The 14221-nt window shown below is 49.5% G+C and overlaps 1 protein-coding gene across 1 annotated transcript; it reads left to right on the top strand.

Annotated features, from left to right (window-relative positions):
* Window positions 1-216: 216 nt before the first annotated feature.
* Pcyox1l (prenylcysteine oxidase 1 like) lies at window positions 217-10140 on the top strand. The gene is made up of 6 exons (XM_051200787.1): window positions 217-445; window positions 4079-4285; window positions 5340-5514; window positions 8204-8415; window positions 8641-8781; window positions 9216-10140. Exons 1-6 carry the CDS (start codon window positions 235-237, stop codon window positions 9875-9877), a joined length of 1608 nt encoding a protein of 535 aa, XP_051056744.1. The 5' UTR covers window positions 217-234; the 3' UTR covers window positions 9878-10140.
* The last annotated feature ends 4081 nt before the right edge of the window (window positions 10141-14221 follow it).

The following is a 14221-nucleotide window of genomic DNA, read 5'->3' as shown; positions in this document are numbered from 1 at the left end:
GCACATCATAAAGCTAGTTGTTGAACTCCCTTCTGTGCACCTCCCAGCAACTGGGCCCTGGTCCTGATGTTGAGCTCCAAAGACGCGCACACCTGCGCCTGAGCTGAATGAGCCAGCCAATGAAGAACCCGCATCCAAGGAGGAGGGACAGGGACCCTGCCAATGACTGGGCCCTCCCTGAGACAGCTGTAGCTAGTGGAGACCTCGTTCTGCAGAGGGACGGTTGCTCGACCAATGAAAGTCTGGGGCCCGCCAGGCTACAAGGCCAGACAGCCAGTGGGACGTCAGGGCGGGGCGCGCAGTCGAGCGCCAACCGCGAGCAGGGATCCGCAGCGTGCAGCCTGGTCACCTCCCGCCATGGCCCGTGCTGCCCCGCTGCTCGCCATGCTGGCCACGCTGCTCACCGCCGCCACTGCAGGCGGAGACGCCCCGCCCGGAAAAATCGGTGCGGGAAGGATGCGGTGGGGTGCTCACTGAGGAGGACGGGCGGGAAGAGGGTTTGCTGCTGACCCGGGCATGGGAGGGCTGCTTCCGAGAGGAGCTGGGTGCAGGATTGCTTAGGAGCTGGTGGGCACGGTAGAAGCGTGCACAGGGGAGGTGCTGATGGAGAGGGTGGCGTGGACCCGAGAACAGGGGCACCTGGGAAGAAGGAAGGCCTGGGCAGGAATAGCAACTGACAGCTGTCCGCAAGGCGCATGGTCGCGGAATATCTGCTTCTTGAGAAGCTCTCGGGTGACAAGACAGGAGCTGGGCGGTGGCGTTGGCAGGGGTCGGCTGAGGGCCCTATGAGAAGCAGCAAGCTATGGCTGTGGTTTCTACAGGACACTAGGCCCTTGCTTAGGATGAAAAAGTTCCATGTCTGGAGTGCGTTTTGCAGGTTCTGCGGGCTCTAAGAAGGCTTCCTAGAAGTAACATCTAACCCGAACTTCCGGTCTGTAGAAGGTAGTTCTTCCGCGGGACAGAACAATAGATTGCTGGGGGTGGATTTGCTGAGTGACAGAGTAGGAAACTTTTCCCCCCTCCATCTTGCTAGACAGGCATTCTACTGCACAACCCAGAATGGAGACCTCTTAACGGCAGTCATTTTTCTGTACTATTATTATTATTATTTGTATGGTTTTCCCCAACATTTTATCCCGAAGTTCTCAGACATACAGCAAAGTTGAAAGAATCTTACAATCTCATCCATGCGCCCACCACCATTCTATTTACTACTAACACTACTCACATTTTGGTGCAATTTAAAATAAGTTACAGGCACCAGGACACCTCACTAAACACACTGGTTCCATGTTTGTTCGCAACTTTTTTCTTTCTTTTGTTTTAACTCTGCATGACCCAAATGTTCTCAAATCTCTTTGCACATGAATTTCCACAACCAGAAATGCTGAGTTCCTAGTTGTGGGAGGACACAGTGATAAATAATTCCACTAGGCTGCCTCTGTGAACTCCAGTTGACAGGGGTGCCTTGGGACGTCTGAGATGGCATAAATTTGCCAGGGCCAGCACATTGCTGAAGCTTAATTGTGTAAGTAAACTACAACAGGCCACAGAGGGTTAAGGCTGACCAAAGCATACTGGAAACTGATTTGAGACTGAGAGTCCACAAAAGACTGGGTCCTGGGGCCTTGGGTATTAAGAGAAGCCCAATAGAGGTTGACTTAGGCAGGCAGGGACCAGAATGTGCAGTATTTTTTCCTGGGGATGAGCAGCAAGGACTACCCCAACAGAACCAAATGGTGAAATTCTGTAGCTTGCAGCCTGCTTCTTTCCAGCTTGTCCCCAGACACACCACCCCCAAGTCCTCCCAGTCGAGGACGAGCTGCCCTTTAGCTTTCCTGAGTGCCTTAAACCCCTTCAGTGGTTTGGACTGGACCAAGAAAGGATGACAGGGTGCTTCCTGTTGAAGGTCATAGTCCTTGGGCTCCCGCAGGATCCTATCTCAATGCTTCTGAGTGGCCCTAGGATCCTCTAGAGTCCCCCTTGATACCTTGCTTGTGCTGTTTTCTCCTCTCACTGGCTTGCAGATTTGTCTCTAGGGTCCTGCTCAAATGCCCTATGTGAAGCCTGTGTCTGTTGCTTCCTTCCCAGGACTCCCTGAGAGCCTGTTGTCCTCCTTAGTTATGGATTGTTTTAGTTGATCATCTGTGAGTCTCTCTGCCCATTGGCCACTTAGGCTCCTGGGAACCAAAGCCCTCTTTGGTTCATTTCTGAGCCTCAGCACATCTTACAAGACAAAGAGAAGTGTCTGTTATGTATGTTCCATAACCGTGCTCACAGTGAAATCTCACTCATAGCCTGGGGAAGTACAGGTTAAATATGGCACCTCTGGGATTTGAAATGGCCATTTCTTTGGAGGAAATAGGTAATTTGGGACTCTCCAGAGGAAGAGGGAGGAAGGAGAGTAGAGTGGCAGAGTGATTAAGAAAAAATGAAGGGCATTCCTGGAAGTGACTCTTGAGTACTGAGAAAAGGAAGTTGGTTATTTCAGCATGCAGTGGATAGTTCATGGACCTTGTTATCCACCAGGGTCTGGGGGCAGCATAATCCCGTTTCCTCTGTCCTCAAGCCATGTGAGTAAGGGTTGGCAAAGGCAGAGTTCCAGAGCTGCTGGAACATGTATGAGAGACACCGGCCTCTCCTTAAAAGGGGTCTCTGGAAAACCTGGGCTAAAGGCAGCAGCTGGGGGTGGGGACTGGAGAAGTTTTGGTTTTTTTTTTTTTTGTTTGTTTGTTTGTTTGTTTTTGGCCTGGCTAGAGGGAAGTACTGGGCTGTCAGTGAGAAGGAAACAGTGTTTCAGATGTTGGGCAGACAGAATTGCAGGTAAGGCAATAGCCCAGCCCAAGGGTTGTATAACTTGTTCATTCTCCTCCCTCAGGGTTATCTGTCTAGACAGTGGTTCCCAGCAGCATCATGTGGTAGGGTAGACTTTGACCAAAAGGCCTGCAAAGAGCCAATGAGTAAATATGTTGAGTTTTACAGGCCATTTCATGGTATTTTTTCTACTCACAGTAAGTAAAAGAAAGGGTGTGGTTTTTGTTGGCAGATGTCCTTATCACCCAGAGACTGAGAGGGAGACTCACTTGAGCCTAGGAGTTCAAGGCTAGCCTAGGCAGCTTGGTGACACCCTATTTCCAAGAAAGAAAACCTGCTGGGTATGTGGTTCATGTCTTTAATCCCAGCCCTGGGGAGGCAGAGGCAGAGACAAGCAGAGCTCTATGAATTCAAGGCTAGCCTGGTCTACATAGGGAGGCCTTGTTTCAAAGAAGAGAAAAGAAAGACTTGTGCCTATAAAAGTTCTAAAGCAATCCTGTTCTTGGATTTTGGCCTATGGGCTGCAGTTTGTTGATTCTGAATTAAGGTCACCAACCAGTTAATTCTGAAATAAGAAAAATGGAGGGCATGGGAACTTTTAATAGAATCTAAATTTATTCTCCATTTTCTTTAACATTGACTGATTGATGTATACAGAGGGGCTGCATGTATGCCATGGCCCTCCGGACAACTTGGCAGGAGTTAGTTCTCTCCTTCCATAGGTCCCAGGAATCAAACTCAGGTCAACAGGCTTGACAGCAAGCCTCTACTTGAATCCATCTAATTGGCCCAACTTATATAACCCCCCCAATGGTTTGTGTGGTTTGATTTTTGAGATAGGGTCTCCCTATGTGGCTCTGGCTGTCCTGGAACTCTCTCTGTAGACCAGACTGACCTCAAACTCAGACATCTGCCTGCCTCTGCCTCTCAAGAACTGGGGATGAAGGCATACGCTGCCACCACCTGGCTCAATTTATTCTCTTTTCAGAGCATTTTGAATTTTGAGATTCCTCTCTGTTGCCGATCGGGTCTTCCTTTGTCTGATGAGGATGGTAGTAGGTGTGGGACGGGCATGGAGCAGCTCTTGGTTGTTAGGCTTAGAGCATCCTAAAACTCAGACTGTGAATTCTCCCTTTGAGATTCCAGAAGCCTGCTACCTGCCAGTGTCAGGAGCCTCCACTCGGCACAGGGTAGTGCATAAGTAACCAGCCTCTCCCCTGTTATGCTGTCTCTCCTTCCCTGCTTTGTTCATGTCTGCTGACAGCTGTTATTGGAGCTGGGATCGGGGGCTCTGCCGTAGCCCATTTCCTTCAGCAACACTTTGGACCCCGAGTGCAAATTGTGGTCTATGAAAAAGGGGCTGTGGGTGGCCGCCTGGCCACCATCTCTGTCAACAAGCAGAGCTACGAGAGCGGGGCTGCCTCCTTCCACTCTCTCAGTCTCCACATGCAGGACTTCGTGAAGCTGCTGGGTAAGTGTCCAGCACTGTGGACTAGTGCCCAGTGCCTCCGGCCCTTCCCATACTCCCCTAGACCCTTACAGTCCCACAGTTATCTAGCCCTGTCTCCTCGTTTTACAGATGGAGCAGCTGAGACCAGAGAGGGGAAAGAACTTGCCTGAGGTACACAGTGAGTTAGTTGCAGAGCCGGGATTAGAACTCAGGTTTGACTCCCAGGCCAGTCCCCCTTTTGGTGTGCTGCCTCTTAATTGTGCAATCATCAGTGTCCACATCCTGTTGCCCACCAGATACTTGGTACTCTACCAGGTGGTATGTGGACATTGCCCCAAACCTGACCAGCCTTCAAGATGAGAGACAGGGCTCCCTCTAAAGAGACTGGATCTCAAGCCATTAATATCTTTCAGTTGAGATGATACTGCTAATGTGATAAAGTTTGGACTCAAAGTCAGCATCATCTAAACTCGAAAGAACACATACTGTCTGGTAAAGAAGTTCCAGTTTTCACACATGGTCCTGTGGGACCACATCCTTTAGATATGCCAAGTACATACAAGCAAATTCGTTTGCCATAACAGAAGGTTCAAATGTCCTTCCTGCCACCTTCTCTGTACTTGGGTAAACACAATGCCATGTAAGTATACAGTAGACTGTCCAGGACACAGAATGTCGTGTATGTTATGTCAGGGTGGAAGGGACGAAATCGTGGCCATATACATATTCATGAGTGGAGTGTTCTTTTGAGTTGTAGAATGCTGAGAAGCTAGAAGGATTTACTGTGAGTTCAGGGACCCATATGAAAGCTAGCCCTGCCCTGTGAGCCTTTAGACATTCTGGAATGGTAACACTTCCCTCACTCTTGACTGAGCAGATCCCTGTTGAATGAAGTGCAAAATGGTACATTGTTTTCATTTTCTTATTCACTAGGAAGAACAAATGTTTTTCTCAATGTATTCATTAGTTTGCTACTTATAGACAAGAAGCGCAAGGCCCCAATGCAAAAGTTCAGAGCACTTCTGGGCCTCCTGGGGGCCATGAAGGTGAGCTGAGGGGCTGCTGGTCTCCGCAGGGTTGAGACAGCGGCGTGAGGTGGTGGGCAGGAGCGCCATCTTCGGCGGGGAGCATTTCGTGCTGGAGGAAACCGACTGGTACCTGCTGAACCTCTTCCGCCTCTGGTGGCACTACGGCATCAGCTTCTTGAGGCTGCAGATGTGGGTGGAGGAAGTCATGGAGAAATTCATGAGGTAGGGCCAGGCGGAGCTGCAGAATGATGGTAGGGGCATCTTAGGAAGGAACTGATGGGTTGGAAATTGCAAAAGACGAGTGAAGGCAGATGCAAGGACCTTGCACAGTTCAGTGCAGGCTCAGTGCAAGCTCCAGCCTGAGGAGTGCGTGGGACAGGGCCCCTGGCTTTGTGACACTGATCTTCATTCCTCCCACTAAATTTCTGAAGCATGGCTTGCCAACTCAGTCACTTACAAAGGCTACAGTGGGATGTAAGTGAGTGAGGCCCCTGGGTGGAAGAGAACAGAGGGTTGGGGGGGGTTAGGTACCCTGAAGAATAAGGCTGCCTGAGGGAGGCAGCCAGCTGCAGCACACTGAGGCCAGCCACAAGGTTTCATGTCATGAAATTTCCTAGCTTTTCAGTGTTTATCACCAATTGATTTTGTGAACCAAATGAGACATTCGTGTAGGTTATATGCAGCCTGAGGTCACCCATTTGCAAGCTTTCTGACCCTACTTTGTCCCTCTGGAACAGTGGTTCTCAACCTTCCTAACAGTTTTTCATGTTATTGTAACCCCCCCAACCTAAAATTTTGTTGCTACTTCATAACTGTAATTTTGTTACTGTTATGAATTGAAATGTAAATATATGATATGCAGGATATCTGATATGTGACTCCTGTAATAGAGTCATTCGACCTGAAAAAGGTCAAGGCCCACAGGTTGAAAACCAAACCAATGCTCTAGAACAGACATTCTCTCTTTTTTTTTTTTTTTTTTTTTTTTTTAAAGACAGGGTTTCTCTGTGTAGCTTTGTAGACCAGGCTGGCCTCAAACTCAAAGAGATCCACCTGCCTCTGCCTCGCAAGTGCTGGAGTTAAAGGCGTGCACCACCAACACCCGGCTAGGACAAACATTCTCTTTACTCTTCTTTCCTCTTGAGTGCCAGCCCCTCCCTATCACCTCCAGATACAGAGGACACGTGACCTGTGCCTTCTCTGTACTCACATGCCAAGCAGCGACTCCTCTTCTGTAGCTACTCCTGTTCCTGGAGCCCTGAGCAGACGCTGCCCTCTGGTCCCTTCATTGACTCTCCTTAGAGTCAGACGCCCAGGTGTGGTCCCATGGCGCCTTCTCTGCCTTCTTCCGTTCTCCACTCCCTTCCCACTCTATGATTAGGCCATACAAGGTGACGCTTCTTCCTTACATTCTCCAAATGTCCCCCAAAGCCTCTGGACCTTCCCCTCTTTTTCTTCTTTCCTTTTAAGCTGATTCCTTGGTACTTTCGTACCTGTATGTAATGCATTCTGGTCACAGTTGTCCGTCTTCCCTCTCTTAGTCTCCTTCCACTCCCACCAAGGCCCTGCCATGCCTTTTGTCTTGTTTTTGCATTTCCTTTGCCATCCACCGGGCTTAATCTGGACTGCTCATATGGGTACTGATGTAGAGCTGTCCTCTGGACAATGACTCCCTCTCCTCCCACAGCCCTTGACTGCCTTTAGCTTCCTTGGATGAGTTGGGGCCCCTTGATCCCCTCACCATCTATGACGGAATGTTTATGGGTTCCATCTTGTGCAGGCCCTACAGTTGCTGCTCCTGAGTGTCACAGCCATGCCATGCCCATAACACTATTTCACAACCCTTGTCCCAGCCATCCAGCTTCCCCCCTCCCTTCCTTCTGCCTTTGTTTGACACAGAGTCTTACTATGTAATCCAGACTGGCCTCAAACTCACAATACTCCTGCCTCACCATCCAAAGTCCCAGGATCACACTACTTCCATCACGTACACAGTCATATTCAGCCCCTTCTTTTCTTCCATATGATTTTCCCTCTTGTTGGTTTTAAGTAGCTCACCATGCTGACCATTTCCTGTTGAAGGAGGTTCCACCAATCTTCCAGCCCACATCATGTCTTCTTCCAGACCCGCATCCCTGCCTTCTTCCAGCCCACATCCCTGCATTCTTCCAGCCCACATCCCTGCCTTCTTGCAGCCCACATCCCTGCCTTCTTCCAGCCCACATCCCTGCCTTCTTCCAGCCCACATCCCTGCCTTCTTCCAGCCCACATCCCTGCCTTCTTCCAGCCCACATCCCTGCCTTCTTCCAGCCCACATCCCTGTCTTCTTCCAGCCCACATCCCTGTCTTCTTCCAGCCCTGCATTCCTGTCCATCCTGTGGACACTGCTGTCTAGTGGCCCGTTTTAAAACCAAGCCCAGAAAAGGCAGCAGTTCAAAGACAAGCTAGTGTAGAATATATCAGCAGATAGTTCCCACCTCTGCTAGTTCTGGGGCTGGAAGAAATAGAGGGACAGGACAGGAGCTCTGATTGACTGAGAGCACTGCCAGATCAAGCTAGAGTAGGGGAGAGTAGCAGTATGAGGCTATTGCCATCAAGCCCAGCTTGGTCCTTGAAGCCAGGACAGACTAGAAGCTAGTTTTAAAAACAGAAAGTCACCAATACCCAGAAATATATTAGCACCTTGGTCAGGAAGTGTAATATGATTGGCATCTAGCCACAACACTAGGAAGCAAGGTCCTTTGGGATCCCAGACTGCACTGTCCCTGACCACCAGGGAGGAGGTACAGACAAGCCCACTTTAGCCACGGAACAGGCCAAAGGAATAAAGTGGCAGGCCTCCAGGACCTCACGACAGGTGGTCAGGTAAAAAACCCCTCTGCACAAGACTCTAGTCCCATGTGTCTCCTAGGATCTACAAGTACCAGGCTCATGGTTACGCCTTCTCGGGTGTAGAAGAACTGCTCTACTCACTGGGGGAGGCCACCTTTGTCAACATGACCCAGCGTTCAGTGGCTGAGTCCTTGCTCCAAGTGGGGGTCACACAGCGTTTTATTGATGATGTTGTCTCTGCTGTCCTACGGGCCAGCTATGGCCAGTCAGCATCAATGCCTGCCTTTGCTGGTAAGTGTGCATCCCTCAGCCTGCCTATCTTCTACCCTGCCCACATACTCAGAACAAGCTGGTCCTATGAAAACCTTTCCCTGGCTTACTGCCCTTGCCCCGTTCTTTCCGTTCTTTTTTATCACACTGTATTTTCTGTATGTTGCCCCTGCTCATGGTTGGATGGTTGGGAGGAGGCTTGTCTTGTCAGGGAGGCCCAAGATCTTTCCTTCTTCCCTTTCCCAGGAGCCATGTCACTAGCTGGGGCTCAGGGCAATCTGTGGTCAGTGGAAGGGGGCAATAAGCTGGTTTGTTCTGGTTTGCTGAAACTCGCCAAGGCCAGCGTGATCCATGCAACAGTGACCTCTGTGACCCTGCACACTACAGGTGAGTGAACAAAACAGGAGTTATGCCTCTACCATTCCTAGCCAGCTCTCCCCCTCCTTCTGGACCTCAATCAGAGTGGGTTCCTACTGCAAAGTATTTCTCAGAAAAGCAGGGGAAGGGCCACCAACACTAGAGGGCACTGTTGTGGTTCATGTGAGCGCTAGGAAGCTTCCTCTCCTTGGATCTACTATCCGTCCCGACCATTGAGAATTTGAGCAGCATCCTTACCAGTTCTGTTGCTGCTGAACCAGAAAAGGACTTGGGCCTTGTAACACCCAAATCAGTGCTCACCCAGCAGGGGCATCAATATGGAAAAGGGGGACAGCTTGTACCAGACTCTTCACTGCAACCCCAGTGCTGGGCCCCAAATGGAAGGAGGGTATGTTGGCAGAAGCCCAGGAATAAGTGGACGCTTACCTTCTCTCTCCTGCTAGAAGGGAAAGCCCTGTACCAAGTGGCGTATGAGAGTGACAAGGGCAACAGCTCTGAGTTCTACGACATCGTGGTCATTGCCACACCCCTGCACCCTGACAACAGCAGCAACAACATCACCTTTGAAGGCTTTACTCCACCCATTGATGACATCCAGGGTTCTTTCCAGCCCACCGTGGTCTCCCTGGTCCATGGCTACCTCAACTCTTCCTACTTTGGTTTCCCGGACCCTAAGCTTTTCCCCTTTGCCAACATACTCACCACAGATTTCCCCAGCTTCTTCTGCACTCTGGACAACATCTGCCCTGTCAACATCTCAGCCAGCTTCCGGCGTAAACAGCCCCAGGAGGCAGCTGTGTGGCGAGTGCAGTCCCCGAAGCCCCTCTTCCGGACTGAGCTGAAGACCCTCTTCCGTTCCTATTACTCAGTCCAGACAGCGGAGTGGCAGGCCCACCCCGTCTACGGCTCCCGCCGCAGCCTCCCAAAGTTCGCCCTTCATGACCAGCTCTTCTACCTCAATGCCTTGGAGTGGGCGGCAAGCTCTGTGGAGATGATGGCTGTAGCTGCTAAGAATGTGGCCTTATTGGCTTATAACCGCTGGTACCAGGACCTGGACAAGATTGACCAAAAGGACCTAATTCACAAGGTCAAGACTGAACTGTGAGGGTTCCAGAGAGAGACCAGGGACTCAGCCCCACACTGAAGATGGAGCCCACTCTAGCTGCACAGGACTGACAAGGCTGCACTTGTGGGTTGCTCCGCGCTCTCTTCCCTCATGTACTGAGCAGATTTTCCCCCGTGTGGGTCCAGGTGACCTACTATCTGCCTAAGGATCCTCTCTTAGAGGCTGGCTTTCTTTGTTTTTTAAGTGAGAGATTAAGAAAAGGGAAGGGAAGGAAATTCAGGTCAGTGTTGTTGGGTTTTGGGGGTTTTGTTTGTTTTTGTTTTTGGGGGGTGTGGTGTTTTTGTTACCATTCAAGAACAAATAAAACTCACCCTCCAAGCCACTCATGACTTCATTTTCTCACTAGAAGCCGAGATGGCTGTGAGGAGTATAAAGCAGAGACCTCAAGTTTTCTCTCGTTTCTGTCTCCCATTACCAGCCTCCCTAATGCACAGCCCACAGCAAAACATTTACAACCAGCTACTTAAGTGGAGGCAAGATCAGAAAATGTCAGCATGTGAATGGGCCTTCTGGTGCCTGTTCTAGTTCAGAAGTCTTAGAGACTTCACCACACCTCCCGCCAGCACTGACAAGTCCTGGGATGGTAAAGAGTGGACTTACTTTGCCCCTGAATTCTCCCCCCCCACCCCCCCCAGCAGGGGGAAAGACAGTATGGGATGGAGTTCTTTGGAGGTTAACCAGGTACTTTCTCTGGCACTAGCTTCATTGAGAAAAATTGTGCTTGGCTTCTCTTTGTAACCTATAAAGATCAGTAGATTGGGGCTGGAGATGTAGTTCAGTGGTAGAGTGCTTGCTTAGCATCTGTGAGGCCTTGGGCTTTGACACAGCCAAACCATTACAGAAATAGATGAAGATTGAGGATCACAGGTGTAGCTCAGTGGAGGGCGTTTATTTGGAATGCACGAAGCCCCTGGTTCAAGTCTCAGTACCACCACGCACCCAAATCAGTTTTTGGAGTGAAACTTGTCTTCATTCCTTTGTAGCTGTGCGTTTCTGCAGAGGGCGCACACAGAGGAGTGGAGCCAGTGTGGGCCACCCACCCACGCCCAACATGCATGGGTACACACAACACATGCAAAACACTCAGACTTGTTAAGCACTTTGGGGGAGGGGCTTCGATGCACAGAGGACACACGGCCACAAGAGGACCCTAGCCTGGAAGCTTGACCAACAGACAATCCTGAGAGTCATCTGGGCTGTTTCCTTCTGCAGGGAAGAGAAGAGCTCACAGTGAGAATATAACTTGTCTGAGGTCCTTGCTAATTTGTAGAAAACAACCCCTACCCTGAGCTTCACCTTAATTGAATTCAGCCTAGGGCAAAAACCCCTCCCATGCAGTTGGGGGCACACTGGAATGAAGGTTCATGCTTTATCAGGTGATGGTGATGGCAGTGAAGAGATATCTTCAGGGCATAAGTGATCTCTGTGCAGTAGCTATTACAGAAGCCCTAAGACTGGCATACCAGTAAAACAAATTTTGGTTGAAGTGTGAAGAATGAAGATGTTACTGGCATATGCAGAGCACAGGGCAACCCTCAGGTCTTTCTCTTACAGCCAAAGACTGCTTTATCATCAGATTCCCCCAGTGGGGAAGTCTCCCTCAGGCCCATCAGCCATGTGGATCAACCAATACCTGTGGCCAGAGAAGGGCCAAGTAGTGGGGTCATAGAGTAAACTGAGTATTCTTAGAATAACAGGTTCTAATAATATTAATCTCTGGAGCAGAGATCTTATCCAAATGTCATTGCTGTAGGACCTATGGTTCCCCCCACCCCCTAAATTCAGCGACCTCAAAAGTTGTGATGGTGTCTTTCAATGGACTTTGAAATGCAGATGGCACAGGTAGTCATTGTATGCCTGGTTTGGGGCCAGAGGGCCAGAGACAATGCAAAACACACTCGGCTAACTCTGCTTCGGTGGATCAGTAAAGCGGGTAGGGCATGGACCCCAGGGCAGGTCCTCTGCTGGTCAGGAGCTTCAAGCTAAAGCTGAACTGGCTGCATTTTTGAGCCTCTTTTGCCTGAGAAGGCAGGCTTAAACAGCTCCAATCCAAAGCCACTCCCAATGCCCTGAGGCCCACTTGCCTAAACCTTCAAGTTCATCTCATGGTCTCCTCCTTTGCAGGACAGATTCCAGAAAGAGGCACACAGGCCAACTGAAAGCTTTGTTCCAGGACCCACCATAGCCTCCTTGGGCCAGAACAGACATTCCCTCCCTAGGCCTAGAGAGGCCTGTGAGTCTGACCAGCAAAACAGAAAAGGCCCACCCTTGCTGTCTGTCTTCCTCAGTGCAGTATAATGAGCACTTAAAATCCTGCACACAGGGCAAAGAAAACTGCGCATAGAGCTAAGAAAACCCTGCACATAGGGCTAAGAACACTGCTTTGTCAACAGAGTCCTTGCCTAGCATGCTCAAAGCCCTGTATCACGGTCATCACATCACTGGCAGTAATCCCAGCATTCACTAGGTAAGGCAGGAGGGTTAGAAGTTCAAGGTCATCCTTGACTACATACTAAATTCAAAGCCAACCTGGGGTACATGTGATTCTGTCTCAGAAAAGAAAGAGAAAAACTCTACACAGATAATCTACTTCCTAGAGCAGATGACCAAGCCAAATCTTTGTGGGTAGGGTGGTGTTAAGGAAAGCCTTGCTCCCACCCACTCAAGAAATAGCTAGGAGGCAGATGCTAGGTCCCCTAGAAGCCTCTGCATTTGTTTATATGTGTCATGTTCTATCTAGTAAGTGTGCATTTAGCTTTAGACCCAAGTAAGTTTCTAGATTCATTACAGACTCGCTTTTCCCAAGGCATGAGCTTCCCTGGGCAGGCCCAAGAGGCCAAGTTTCAAGCCAGCAAGAGGGCTCAGTGGATTAAGACACTTGCTGGCGACCCTAAAGACTTCAGTTCAATCCCAAGACCCACAGGGCAGAAGGAAGAACTGACTCCCAGAAGTTACCCTGTGAGCCACAAGCACATGTGGTATGCATTCATGCACACATTCTCCCTTCCTCTCTTGCTCAAAAACAAAACAAAACAAAAAACTTTTTAAAAAGACGCTGCACCTTTAAGTCCCAGGACTGTGAAGACTGGACAAGGGCCTGAAGACAGTGAAATCTCATCTGTTTGTTTCACAGATGAGAACCCAACAATAGGGAAAGTCTTTACCCTTGCATAACAAGCTTATACTAAGCATCTCTAAAATTCTAATCCTCAATAAGGATGGCCCCTTCTTGACAAGAAGAGGGTTTCCTTCCTACCTACACTACCTGTGCTCCCCTAGGACTTCTGCAGCTCATCTTCTCCCATGGTGACTTCCAGTAAAACCTTGGAATTCGTTGTGCCCATGACATGGGCCTATGACCCAGAGAGCACAGGGCTTGGAGGGATAGATAGCCCAGTGGTAAAACACACACTTAGCATGTATAAAGCCCGAGTTCAATACCCTGTATTTAGGGACACACATAGACCCAGAGAGCATCTATGGGAGCCTTACAGACAAGCAACCCGTACAGAAGTGGCTGCTAAAGGGATCGGCATGAGCTGGCACACGGAGTCTATTTTCCATGTGTCTGGAACCAGGCCAACATTTCCAGGGTAATTTTAACCAGTATACACTCTACAACAATACCAAAAAAGGTAAGTTACTTTCCAGTCCAGACAGGCACATACCTAGCCATTGGCTTTTCGTGAATTAGACAATTAAAGCATTCCACACTAAGGCCGTTGCATGCACACGAGCTCAAACGGCCAAGTGAAGCATTCCTGCAGTAGGCTATTGGCCTTTTGCAGGACGTTAACTCTAAAGTGTTAGCTCATCTCACCCACAGAAAATAGCCCAAGCAAGCCCCTCAGCTGTCCTGAGAGGAGGGGAGGCAAGGTATTTTTAGAGCCCAGGACAGCTGATTGGGGATTTACTGTGGGATTAGAAGACCCAGGGGAGCAAGATTCAATTACAATGGGTAAAACCTAGTATGAGCTTTAGGATAAGTCCATACTGCCTGTATTGGTCAGTAGAATGTTTTGATGTGACCCACTGGTTCTCAGGGTGTGGTCACAGGTGGCAGCATCAGCACCCACAATAATAGAAATTAAAAGAAGCCACATCATTCAAGTGAAAACAAAACAAAAGAAAAAACCACCCTAAGTCAGCACCTCTGAGTACCCCTGGGCCAGAAGTCTGAAGAAGTTTCCTGGGTGACTGACTCACTGACATTTTGAGGGTCACAGATAATGGTACCCCAGCACTGAAGATAAGTGGATGGATGAAAATGACCTATCCAGTTGGCCTTACGTCATTTTGAGTATTTAAAACCAGAGTTCCTCT

This window comes from Phodopus roborovskii, unplaced genomic scaffold, assembly GCF_943737965.1.
Source record: "Phodopus roborovskii unplaced genomic scaffold, PHOROB, whole genome shotgun sequence".
Taxonomy (NCBI): domain Eukaryota; kingdom Metazoa; phylum Chordata; class Mammalia; order Rodentia; family Cricetidae; genus Phodopus; species Phodopus roborovskii.
This window is presented reverse-complemented; position numbering and strand designations above follow the sequence as displayed.